This window comes from Dasypus novemcinctus, chromosome 12 (assembly GCF_030445035.2).
Source record: "Dasypus novemcinctus isolate mDasNov1 chromosome 12, mDasNov1.1.hap2, whole genome shotgun sequence".
In the NCBI taxonomy this organism is placed as follows: domain Eukaryota; kingdom Metazoa; phylum Chordata; class Mammalia; order Cingulata; family Dasypodidae; genus Dasypus; species Dasypus novemcinctus.
In genome coordinates, this window is record NC_080684.1 from 111443940 (window position 1) to 111456497 (window position 12558).

Sequence of the window (12558 nt, forward strand, 5' to 3'; positions counted from 1 at the left end):
ACCAAGTATTGCTTCTCAGTGACCTAAAATCCTATTTAGTCAAGTGTTCAAACCTTCTGCCAACTTTTGACACTTTGCCTCAAAATCAAACCCTAAAGGATATCTCTTTTACTTGTCTTTAGAGATTTCTGAGGAAACCCTGGAAAATCACAAAGGATTCATTCTTTCACCTTATAAAACAAAAGGTGCTGGAAATAGCTAGGTTCATTTGATGATATGCATTGCATGGGAAGTGCTGTCAAATTAAAAGGGATTTTTCTAACCTTCTCTTGATTAAATATGTATGGATGAAATGTTATTCATATAAATATGTAGCGATTATATGAATTCCTAGAGATCTGACAATGTTTTCACTCTCCACGGTCTGCACTGGTACTGATCTGCATGGTATTAGAGTATAGAGCTATTAGTCATCATTTCAGTTATTCTTAAGAAATGCTACATGACGCTAAAACAACCACCTTTCCTTGGTTTGCCCTGATCCTTCTCTGAAAGCACTTGCAATCAGCTACAGGAAAGAGCTTTCTTTTCTCACACAAAAAAGGGACTTTAAACGAGAAGCAAGGTGAGTGTGTAAATGATGTTCCACCTGTCAATTAGCATGGCCCTGTAAAGGTGGGACAGGGTCACATGCCTCTTCAGATGGACTTTGTACATTATACTCCCTTCCATGGCTACGACTCTGTCCTCATTTTCCTCTGTCTATATTCTGATGGATAGAGGCTTGTCCTTTTCACAAGACTACTGCCCTAACAGTAGCTAAAAAAATAATTGGACTTCATTTTCCCACCCTGGGAATCCCGGCTCTTCTCTCAAGTGATAGAGGCTCCCAATTTACTGGAATTGTAATCAAGGAATTTTGCAAGGTCTCACCCACCAACCAAAAACTTCACTGTTCCTACCGCCCTCAGGTAAGGTAGCATGAACAAATGATGTCTTAAAACTGGAATTAGCTAAACTATTTGAATCCCTCTCTTCCATGGCCTAGGGTTCTTCCCTTAGCCTTGCTGGTCATAAGGTCCAGCCCATCAGGAAAACACCAGCTGACCCCTATGAAATCATAATGGGAAGACCCATGAGACTTAGTATTTCCTCTACTTTGGTAAATGCCAACCTTTTACAATGTGAAATTGATGATTATTGTAAGGGACTAATTGCATATACCCAGTTCCACATTTGTAGGTGTAGGGGCTGACTTTCCTGAGATTCGTCTAGAGCAGACTCTGCATGATGGGTATACTGGAAGACACACCAACAAAAGCTGCTTAGAACCTAGATGGAAAGGACCTTATCAAGTCTTATTGGCCAAACCACTATGGCAGTAAAGCTACAGGGAACTGGCCCCTGAGTCCACCTGTCACAGCTAAGATGTGCTCCAAGTCCTTCAGAGGCTAATCCCATTTTGGACCCAGAATTGACACAAGGATTCCAAAAGCAGATGGCATTGGATGTGGAAAGCTTCTGCCCAAGATGTTGGAACAAGTAGATGACATCCAAGGTACTGTAGAGGTTTGATATGGTTATGAATTCCAAAAGTAGATATTGGATTATGCTTGTAATCTGATCTGTACCTGGGCATGACTGAGTTATGATTAGGACTTTGATTGGGCCACGTCATTAAGGCGCTGACTTCCCGCCCCTTGGTGGGTGGGGACTCACAGATAAAAGGCATGGCAAAGGACAGAGTTAGGGGTTTCTGATGTTGGAGTTTGATGCTGAAGCCTTATACTGGAGCCCCGGGAAGTCAGCACACAGAGGAAAGAGAAGCCAGTCCCAGGAAGAAAGGAACCTTGAACCCAGAGAAAAGCAAGCCCCAGGAACGCAGGAACCCAGGAAGCCTGAGCCCTCGCAGATGTCGGCAGCCATCTTGCGCCAAATAGACTTTGGTGAGGGAAGTAACTTATGCCTTATGGCCTGGTATCTGTAAGCAACTACCCCAAATAAATGCCCTTTATAAAAACCAACCAGTTTCTGGTATTTTGCATCAGCACCGCTTTCGCTGACTAATACAGACATGGATCAAGACATGCCTGAATTTCCTTATCTTTGTCTTTTCCTTTTTACTGTCTGTCTAAAGATTCTTTTTTTCATCCTATACCCCCTCAATGGCCAATCTCCATGCCCAATAATACCCTCCTGTCACCATAATTTTCTTTTATCTCCTCTTTACCCTATGTCTCCCCTAAGTACTCCTACCTTGAACACAATTCATCCTTCTAGCACGCCATATAGCAAATGAAAGCAATCAAAATAACTGCTGGGTCTGCATGAAGGTGATTTAAAAATATTAAAAAATAAACAGAAGCTAAGAGAATTCATAAAAAAGAATCCAGCTTTGCAGGGAGCATTAAAAAAAGCCTTACAGTGAGAAAGAAAAAGACAGGAGAGAAAGGCTTGGAGGAGAGTGTATAAGCGAAGACTACCAGAAAGAGTAACCAAAAGGGTAAAAAGAGATAAAAATAAGATATAACATATGAAAGTCTGTGGGTGAGACAAAAGACCCACTCCTCAAAGATGGCGCTGAAGTGCTCAAACAACCACTGAGCCCACCTAAACTGCCCCTGCCCTCAGTAACAAGACCTCTGGAGCCAATCAGCCTTATCAAATTAACATAACCAATCCAGGTCTTACACACCATCCTACCTCCCCTCACTCACCTATATATACCACTACACTTCCTCAATAAACCAGGCCTGTGCCACGAGCCTGTGTCCCCGGAGTGTTCACTGTGTGTGGTTCCTCGGCTCCAGTGCACTCATCCGGGCTGGGTACACCGAGGGGAGAAGCACGGTAACAACAACAAAAGTCAAAGAATACAATGGCTGAAGTAAGTAATGCCTTACAGTAATGAATGATAATGGATTAAACCCTCTAATCAAAAGACACAGGCTGACATAATGGATAAGAAAACATGAGCCATCCATATGCTGTTTACAAGAGACTCACCTTAGATCCAGGGATACTAATCAGCTGAAAGGGAAAGGCTGGGAAAAGACACTCCACAAACAGTAACCAAAGAAGAGCAGGGTTAGGCTATATTAATACTGGGCAAACAGACTTTAAATTCAGAAAAGTTATAAGATTGACAGATTTATGATACTATATTAAGAAAATTCTGAGTGTCTATGACAAAACTACTTGAGCTAATAAACAAGTTCAGCAAAGTGGCAGGATACAAGATCAACCAAAAATTAGTAATGTTCCTGTACACTATTATTAAACAATCTAAGGAGGAAATCAGGACAAAATTTCCATTTACAATAGCAACAAAAATACTCAAATACCTAGGAATCGATTTAACCAAAGTACAGGACCTGTATTCAGAAAACAACAAAACAATGCTAAAAGAAATGAATGAAGACCTAAACAAATGGAAAGACATTCCATGTTCATGGATTGGAAGACTAAATTGTGAAGATGTCAATCTTACCCAAACTGATTTATAGATTTAATGAGATATCAATCAAAATTCCAACAGCCCTACTTTACAGATATAGAAAAGACAATTACCAAATTTATTTGGAAGGGAACGGGCACCCAAATAGCCAAAAACATCCTAAAAAAGAGCGATGTGGGAGGACTTTCACTGCATGACCTTGAAACAGATTACAAAGCTACAGTGGCAAAAACAGCACGGTGGTGGCAGTTCTTGGCCCAGTGGTTAGGGCATCCGTCTACCACATGGGAGGTCCGTGGTTCAAACCCCGGGCCTCCTTGACCCGTGTGGAGCTGGCCCACGCGCAGTGCTGATGCGCGCAAGAAGTGCCCTGCCACACAGGGGTGCCCCCGCGTAGGGGAGCCCCACGCGCAAGGAGTGCGCCCCGTAAGGAGAGCTGCCCAGCGTGAAAGAAAGTGCAGCCTGTCCAGGAATGGTGCCACCCACATGGAGAGCTGACACAACAAGATGATGCAACAAAAAGAAACACAGATTCCCATGCCACTAACAACAACAGAAGCGGACAAAGAAGACGACGCAGCAAATAGACAGAAGAACAACCAGGGTGGGGTTGGGGGAAGGGGAGAGAAATAAATAAATAAAATAAATCTTAGAAAAAAAAAACACCACGGTATTGGCATAAATACATTGCTCAATGGAATAGAATTGAGAGTCCAGAAATAAACCCTCATCTCTATGGCTTTTTTTTTTTTTAAAGATTTATTTATTTATTTAATTCCCCTCCCCTCCCCCGGTTGTCTGTTCTCTGTGTCTTTTTGCTGCGTCTTCTTTGTCCACTTCTGTTGTCATCAGCAGCACGGGAAGCGTGGGCGGCGCCATTCCTCGGCAGGCTGCACTGTGTTTCGCGCTGGGCGGCTCTTGTTACGGGTGCACTCCTTGCGCGTGGGGCTCCCCTATGCAGGGACACCCCTTGCGTGGCACAGCATTCCTTGCGCGCATCAGCACTGCGCGTGGACCAGCTCCACACGGGTCAAGGAGGCCCGGGGTTTGAACCGCGGACCTCCCATGTGGTAGACGGACGCCCTAACCACTGGGCCAAAGTCCGTTTCCCCCATCTTTGGCTAACTGGTTTTTGAAATGCTACCAAGTTCATGTTATTCAGACAAAAGAATCTCTCCAACAAATGGTGCTGGAAGAACTAGATATCTATAACCAAAAGAATGAAAGAGGACCCCTATCTCACTCCCTATACAAGAATCAACTCAAAATAGATCAAAGAATAACAAAGTAAAAGAAAGAAAAAAGAAAAAAAATAGATCAAAGACCTAAACATAAAAGCTGAGACCATAAAACTTCTAGCAAGTAGTACAGCAAAATATCCTCAAGGTCTTGTGGTAGGTGTGGGTCTCTTAAATCTTACACCCAAAGCTCAAACAATGAAAGAAAAAAACAGATAAATAGGACCTCAAAATTAAATATTTTTGCACCTCAAAGGACTTTGTCAAAGGGGTGAAAAGGCAGTCAACTCAATGAGAGAAATACTTGAAAATCATATATCTGATAAGGGTTAATAGCCATGAAATATAAAGAGAGGCTGTAACTCAACAATAGAAAGACAAATAACCTGATTGAAAAATGGGCAAAAGACTTGAATAGACATTCGTCCAAAGAAGAAATACAAATGAGAACAGATGAAAAAATATTTCAGATCACTAGCAATTAGGGAAACTAAATCAAAGTTACAATGAGATATCATTTCATACTTACAAGAATGGCCACTATTAAAAAGAAGGAAAACAAGTTTTGGAGAGGATGTGGATAGGAACACTTATTCACTGTGGGTGGGAACGCAGAATGGTGTAGCCCTTGTGGAGGACTGTTGGGCAGTTCCTAAAGAAGTTGAATATAGATTTGCCACATGACCCAGCAATACCACTCTTAAGTATTTACCCAGAAGAACCGAAAGCAGTGACACAGACAGACGTCTGCTATGTTCAATATGCTATGTTCAAGACAGACAATTGCTATGTTCATAGCAATTTTATTCACAACTGTCAAAAAATGGAAAACCACCCAGGAAACAACCGATGAATGGATAAACAAATTGTGGCATATGCATACAATGAAACATGATGTATTATCAAGAAGAAATGAAGTCATAAAGCATAAGACAACATGGATGAAACTGGAGGACATTATGTTGAGTGAAGCAAGCCAGACACAAAAGGACAAATACTGTAAGACTATGCTATTATCAACTAAATATATTGTGTGAACGCATGGAGTTAACTACTAGAATATATGTCACTAGAAAATAGCATGAGGTAGATAATGGAAAGTTGAGGGTTAATCTGTGCAGAATTGGTAAAAAGTTTGTAAATCTTTGGAAATGAATAGAAATGTTGAAAGCACATCACAGTTTTTGTAATTAGCAGTGCTATTATATGGATATGACAGTGGTTAAAAGGGGAAATCTAAAGCCATGTCTTTTACTAGAAGAAAAGCTGAAAAAAATGTTAACATGGGACTGTATAGCATAGGAAACCTTCGTGTGAAATATGAGTATAAGCAATAGTGCGTATTTAAGACTTCTTTGAAACTGAATAAATGTATGTTAATGTTCAGAATATTAATATCAGCCAAAAATACAACCAAAGAAAAATATGGACAATAATGTATAGTAATATATCAATAATCTTTCATTAAGGGTAAAAAAAAAAAGAGGAAATATACTACATGAAAGAAACTAGAAAAAGGTACTGCAGCAAAGCAGGTGTAGCTCGGTGGCTGAGCACCTGCTTTGCATGTATGAGGTCCCGGGTTCAATCTATTTGACTCCTTCTATACAAAATATAAAACAAGTAAATTAGAAAGATGGAAATAGAACAGTAGCCATATACAGCAGGGGAAGCATAGAGATTGAGAGGAGATCACTAAGGGGTAGGGCTTTTTTGTGTTTTTAAAAATTTATTATTATTACTATTGGAATAATGAAAACACTCAAATAGCGATTGAAGTGATGAATGCACAACTATGTGATTATACCAAATACCATTGATTTTAAACTTTGGATGGTTTGTATGCTTTATTAGTCTGTATCAATAAAACAGAATTTTTTAAAAAAGAATGAAACCAAAAGAGAGGGAAGCAGAGTTGAGACCCTGGAGAGGTCCAGATGACAGAGTCTAGACTTCTCACTGACGTGGGCCAATAAATCCTCTTTTATTGAAGGCAAAAAAAAAAAGAGAGAGAAAAGAAGAAAGAGCAGTGGTGAGCCTTGCAAACTGAAGGTCTGTATAGAGCTGTGGAAGAATGACCAAGATGTAAAGAAATGTCACAGATGTACATTAGAAAAGATAAAAAAAAGAATGAGAGAAACTGGAGGAAGAGAGGAGCACAGAAGTCAAGATGCACAAAGTACAAGGGATGGAGAAAAACGTCACCAAAGGGACGGAGGAAATAGCGGGGAAGGCGCGGCACTTGCTTCTGGCTGTGGAACATCTTTCTAAGGGCACAGACTCAAAAAATAAGGACTCAGAGAGAGATGGCCAAACAGCAGGATGATCAGAAAAGGACTGCCGTCCCAAGAAACAAATCGCCGACTAAGCAACCCCGTCCTGGGGCACGGGACTACATAGCAGCGAAGAGAACAGGCCGGAAAATCACACTGTTTCGAGGGGTTCAGACAATCACAACAAAAGCAGGTGCAAAAGACAAGGGGTGAAGGAATCAGATGTGACCAGGTGGGGAAGGCAGGGCAACCCGGCCGAGAGAGAAACGAGGTCCCGGTGCAGAGGGCCCCAAGAGCACTCAAGACGTAAGTCCAAAATATCCCTGGAACGATGGAAGGACCCAACCTGTGGATTGGCAGAGCTCGCCGGGAGGCACAGCGGGCGCGGCGGCGAAGGGGTGGCACGACAGGGGCAGTGGAAGGGTTCTTGAGGCTCCTAGGCCACGGAGCCAGGCTGGCGTCAGGCGAGACGCGCGGTGGCGTTGGAGAAGCACACGGCTTGGGGACAGCATCCGCAGACAAGACGTGGCTCACGTGGGAAAGCCACGGCGGCCACCCCAATGGGGGCAGGGAGTGGCGGGGCGGAATCCCTGGTGACGGGCTCTGGCTCCACCACCGGCTGGTCAAGCGCACGCCACCCACGGCCACGGAGCTGGGCAGAGGGTCCTCCGCTCTTGGCCCCGGGCGGGCGGTCAGCCCACCCAAGTGGCCACGCCAAGGCGGAACGCAGGCTCCTCAGCGTTTTAGTCTCTCCTTTCTTAACTGGAGAGGGCTCCTGGAGGACCGGGCACCTCCTGAGGTGGAGACACGCTTCACTCAAGTCGAGCCATTTCTTTCCCGCAAGTTTAATTAAAACTAAGTAGAACACTGTTTTAAATGACATAGTGCACTTTCATTTTTAGAAATTATGTTGATCCTGTGTATTTATCTACAAAATTTCTATTATGAGGTTTACCTAATGTAAATGCTTATTTCTACATGGGGGTTTGGAGTTTTATTTTAGCATTCTTCCTTATATATTCCATATATCCTGCCTAACTAGACTATGTTTACAAATATAATAAAGTTATTTAAAAAGCCTAACAACCCGTGACGTGTCCTGTTGCACTGGGCCTAAATGGAAAGGTGTTTCTGAGGTGACGCGGGGACTTGCGCACACTGCTGCGGGAATGCAGGTCGGCGCAGCCCCTCTGGAAAGCAGGGAGGCCTCGGGCAATGCAACAGGCAAGATGCAGCGTCTGCGGCCAGCACGTGCACGAGGGCGACACCGGGAGCCCGTGGGCAGCAGGGCGGGTCCCGGAGGTCCAGGGGTCTTGTTTCCAGGTGGGTTGCAGGCGTGTTCAGGAGGGTGGGCTGGGGGGTGGCGCGATAGAGGGCGCGGGCCCCCACCGCCGGGGCCCTGCGGGCGCACCTGCCTCCTGCGGGGTGCTCAGGTGACCCCGGCAGCCTGGGGGAGAGCAGCTGTCCTGGACGGCGCCCACCCCCCAGAGGCTGAGGTTACTCACGGTTCACGCGGCTCTTGCAGGTGACGCCCTGGGGACAGAACGAGAGGGAGTGAGCGGCCGGAGGGCCCCCCCGGCCTGCCCGGCCTGCCCCTCGCTCCCCGGCGGGCCTGGCGCTGCCCCCAGCCTCGGGCTCCCCCTTGGGGTCTCGGGGCGGTGCACCCTGGCTCTAAGCAAGACTCCGCTCAGTAAACAGTGTAGTCTGGGCTCGGGTCTTCAGGCCCGCCCCCACCGCAGGTGGCCTCACCCCTGACTTCTGGCACTCGCAGCCCCCACAGATCCACCCCCTGCAGTGTGCCGGGAGGTGGGGGTGGGGGTGGGGGGGCACCGGAGAGCGTGAAATAGCCAAGTGACCAGACGCGGAGATGGAACAATCAGGAAATCACAGCTGATGCTGGATGTTGACAAATCGATGTCACATGGGAGAAAGAGGTGTCAGGAAAAGGGGGTTCAGGAGAGCCGTCTGCTCCAGTGCCGGATGTAATTGTGCCCGGGTGACTGAGGAGGGGACCCCAGGCCAATGTGAGCGGCCCTTGGAGGAGGTGAGGGTGGGGGAAACGGTCCAAGCACAGGGAGCAGCCGCTGGGGAGTCTCTTTCCCAACTGAGCTCGCAGTTCTTGTCCTGCTGCCAGCGTGCCTGGCGCGGGAGGACCGAGAGGGGCCTTCGGGGGCGCAGGGGCCTGGGCGGGGGCAGGGGCCGCTGGGGCCCCGCTGTGGTGGGTGAGCCGGGGGTGCGGCCGGAGCTCTGCGCTCGCTGGGAGCTCAGAAGGGAGCCCCTGGCGCAAAAGCCCGGGTGGGAAAAGGGAAAAAGGAAGGCTCGTTTCTGCTCTAGACTTGGGGGGCGGTACCGGTGGTTAGTTACCCCCGCCCCCATTTTGAAATGACCTTTCTGTTTTGGAGGAACTTTGCTCTGGAGAGCTTCCCCGCCCCTTGGCCCTGGGCCCTCCCGCTTTCCCGCCCAGGACCCACCTGCCCGCCCCTTGCCCCTTCTCACCCCACATTTCCGACCCCCGCTGACATCCTGGAGGCTGGAGGCGTCCCGCCGCGCCCAGGAGCCCAGGCTCCCGACAGGGGACTCTGCGGCCCCCTCCAGGCGCCCCTTCGGGAACACGGAGGAGCAGGGCGCGGGGAGGGGCAGCGCCAGCCGTGCGGGGGCCGGGAGACCCGAGGCGGCAGGAGGCGGCAGCGCCCCGGGACCCCTGCCACCTGGACCCGGGCACCCCAGCCCCAGCTCAAGGCGGGAGGGCCGGGGGGCTCCGTGGAGAGGGTGGGCAGGAGACGCGCAGGGCGCCCGCTCTGGCCCTGGGGTCCTGCGGCGGTCGCCGGCTCCCCCTCCCCAGCCCGCCCAGGTCCGCAGGGCCTGGGGGGTGGGCACACCCGGGTGGCCTGGGGGGCGCGGAGCCACTTCAGCTCCCGGCGCCGCGAGGCTTGCCAAGGGCCGCAGCCCCTCTCCTGCCCCCTGACCCCCTTCACCGGCAGCCCCTGAAGGCCGCGGACCCGGGGAGAGGGGCCGGCGGGGCGGGCCGCCTGGGGTCCCGGCGCGGGGGTGGGGTGCGCTGGGCGCCGCGGGGTTTTCCGTCGGGGTTCCCCGCGCGGCTCTGGGCGGGGTCCGGGCTGGAGGCCAGTCGGTCTCGGCCCCCACGCTGTCCCCTCGGCCCGAGCCCCCAGCCCTGCGGCGGACGCGGACAGCTTCGGACTCAGACCCGGGCGGGGGGCCAGGCTCACGCTGGGGTCGGCTCACCGCCCCCCCCCGCAGCAAAATGGGGCGAAGCCGCCGCCTCCCGGGGCGCGGAGGGGCCGCGAGTGCCGGGCAGCGCGGTGGGGGCGCCAGGGCCGCGCGCTTCCTCCCGGGCGGGGGGCCCGAGCGGCGGGGCCGGGGCGTAGGGGGGGGGCCGGCAGCCCCTCCCGGCAGCCCCTCCCGGCGCCTCCGCCTGTTCGAGTCTCGTCCCATCGCCTTCTCGTCAGCCTTGCCGGCGCTCACTCCCCGGCCGCGGGAGGAGCGGTGCAGGGCGGGGGTCCCTATGCGCTTTCCCCCCACTCCCCCACCTCCCCGGCCCAGGCAGGCGCCCCAGCCCAGCCCGCTGACCTCTGCCGCCCGCTGGCCCCTCGGCCTCAGAATGCCCGCCCCGCTAGGCCCCTCTGCTGGCTGATGTCCCCCACGGGGCAGGGGCCTGGACAGATCAGGGACCGCGTCCTCTCCTGCCGTCTCCCAGGCAATGCTTGGCTCAGGGCGACTGCCACGGAGTCCCTTGCGACATGCCATGTCCCCAGTCCCCCAGCCCCTGCCCCCTTCTCCTACCCCCACCCCTGTCTCCCAACCTCGTCCGTACTCTCCTCTATCCCCGTGTCCCTGTCTCCACGACACCTTCCCGGCCTCGCTTCTTCCTCTGCTGGGTCCCCGCCACGCCTAGGCCAGCGCCGCGGCTGCCTCCAGGGACCTCTCTCGGCAGGTGCGCACTAGCCCTGCCCCCCAAGGCCTCAGCTGCCCTGCAGAGGGCCCGAGGGCCCGCCGCCCAGCACGTTTACCCGAGCGTCCCACCAGCACAGCCTGCACTGCCCAGAGCCCAGCCCAGGGATGGCATGGGGGCACCTGGGGGGCTTCAGGTGGCAGGGCCTCGGGGGCCCGTCACAGGCGGTTCAGAGCCTGCAGCCCCCCACCCAGACTTTCCCCCAGGGACACCCGGCCCCTGGCCCTGGCACAGACCCCATCTCCTCTGACGGTGCCAGGCCAGTGCCCACCTGTGGGAAGTGCAGGGCTTCACCTGCCACCGGACAGGCGCCTGGGGGCTCACCTGGGAGCAGGAGAGGCCACATTCCGTGACGCGGGGGATGGCCGGGCTCTGGAAGGTGCTCCAGGCCAGGGAGAGGAGGGCGACTGCCCGCCAGGCCAGCATCCGTCTGCCGTGGCGCAAGGGCGCGTGCAGCGAGTGAGGGCACCCGTGGCCACAGACCCCAGCCTGCAGCTCCAGTCCCAAAGGTGAGAGCGGGCAGGCCGGTGGAGGGGAGGGGTTCGCCCCTGTAGGTGGGCACTCCCCAGGGGGCCGGTGCAGCCTCCGCCCCGCCCGGCCTGGGGCGGGGCCGTGGCCCTCGTGGGGTGCTCTGGGCGGGGATGGGGCGGGGCGCAGAGCCCCGGCCAGGCTGGCGGTGGAATTTCTCAGTGGCCCGAGGCAACTCCCCGTGGGGCTCAGGTAACAGGCTCCCCCCAGGGTAGCTGCTGGCCTTTGGGGCGGGGAGCCCATGCGCTCTTCATCGTCTGGCACGAGTCCCGATGGGGACGGTGTTCGGTGGCACTCAGATAGGGTGGGGCTGGCAGAGGTGCGGGGGGGCTGCCGGGCCAGCCTGGGCCGGGAACTGCAGCTCTGCCCAGGCCAGATGCGCCCTCCCCGACCCCAGGGGCAGAAGCCTGCTGCCGGCAGCTTGGCCTGGCCTTCTCCGGAGCTCCCAGCCACACGCAGACCACGCAGGCCACGCTTCTGGGCTGAGGCCACTGGGCCCCCCAGCAGCCCCAGGCCGGCTGCGTGCAGAGCCGGGGCAGGTGCCGAGGACGTGTGGGCGGCACCCTGCTGGCCGGGGGTGGTCCTGCGGCGCCTCCACCCCAGCAGGTGGGAGCTTGTGTCCTGCCTCTGTGGTCTGGAGGGCACTGTCCCTGCAGGGGACAGGGGCGTGTGGGACAGGGTAGCCGCAGGGTGGCCCCTAGGTGTGCTGGGCCTGGGCGGAACTGTGGTACCTGCCTGGAACCCCAGTGGGGCACCCTGAGTGTGGACAGGCCACCTCGTGGAGCCTTGTTGAGGGCTGGATCCGGCAGAGCGTGCGGCTTCAGCCAGAAAGGACAGCTGCGGGAGGGACCGACAGCCGAGGCCACTGCAGACCCCGGCCCGGCCTCCCCCCTTGTCCTGCCACGCCCCCTCTGCCTGGGGCTGGGACGTCAGGGCCCCTCACCCCAGCAGTGTGGCCAAGGCATCTTGGAGAGCGGGTGGCACGGTCAGTGGCAGGCTGGGACCACTGGGGCTGCCTCAGGCGGCCAGGTCTGCTCCTCCAGCCCTGGGCAGCAGGTGGGGGTGGGCCAGAGGGCTCACGGTGTGCACCCGCCGTCCTCCCGGCCCCTCAGCACTGGGTGGGGGTGGGGGAGCAGGCAGGTGGCAGGGGAG

At 53.4% G+C, this 12558-nt stretch overlaps 1 protein-coding gene across 1 annotated transcript in view; it reads right to left on the reverse strand.

Moving 5' to 3' along the window:
- IL17REL (interleukin 17 receptor E like) overlaps positions 1 to 11304 on the reverse strand; it is a 50882-nt gene extending 39578 nt beyond the window's left edge. The window contains 2 exon segments of the mRNA XM_058309147.1: positions 8414 to 8441; positions 11203 to 11304. Of these exon segments, the coding sequence (XP_058165130.1) occupies positions 8414 to 8441; positions 11203 to 11304 (130 nt within the window).
- Positions 11305 to 12558: the final 1254 nt, after the last annotated feature.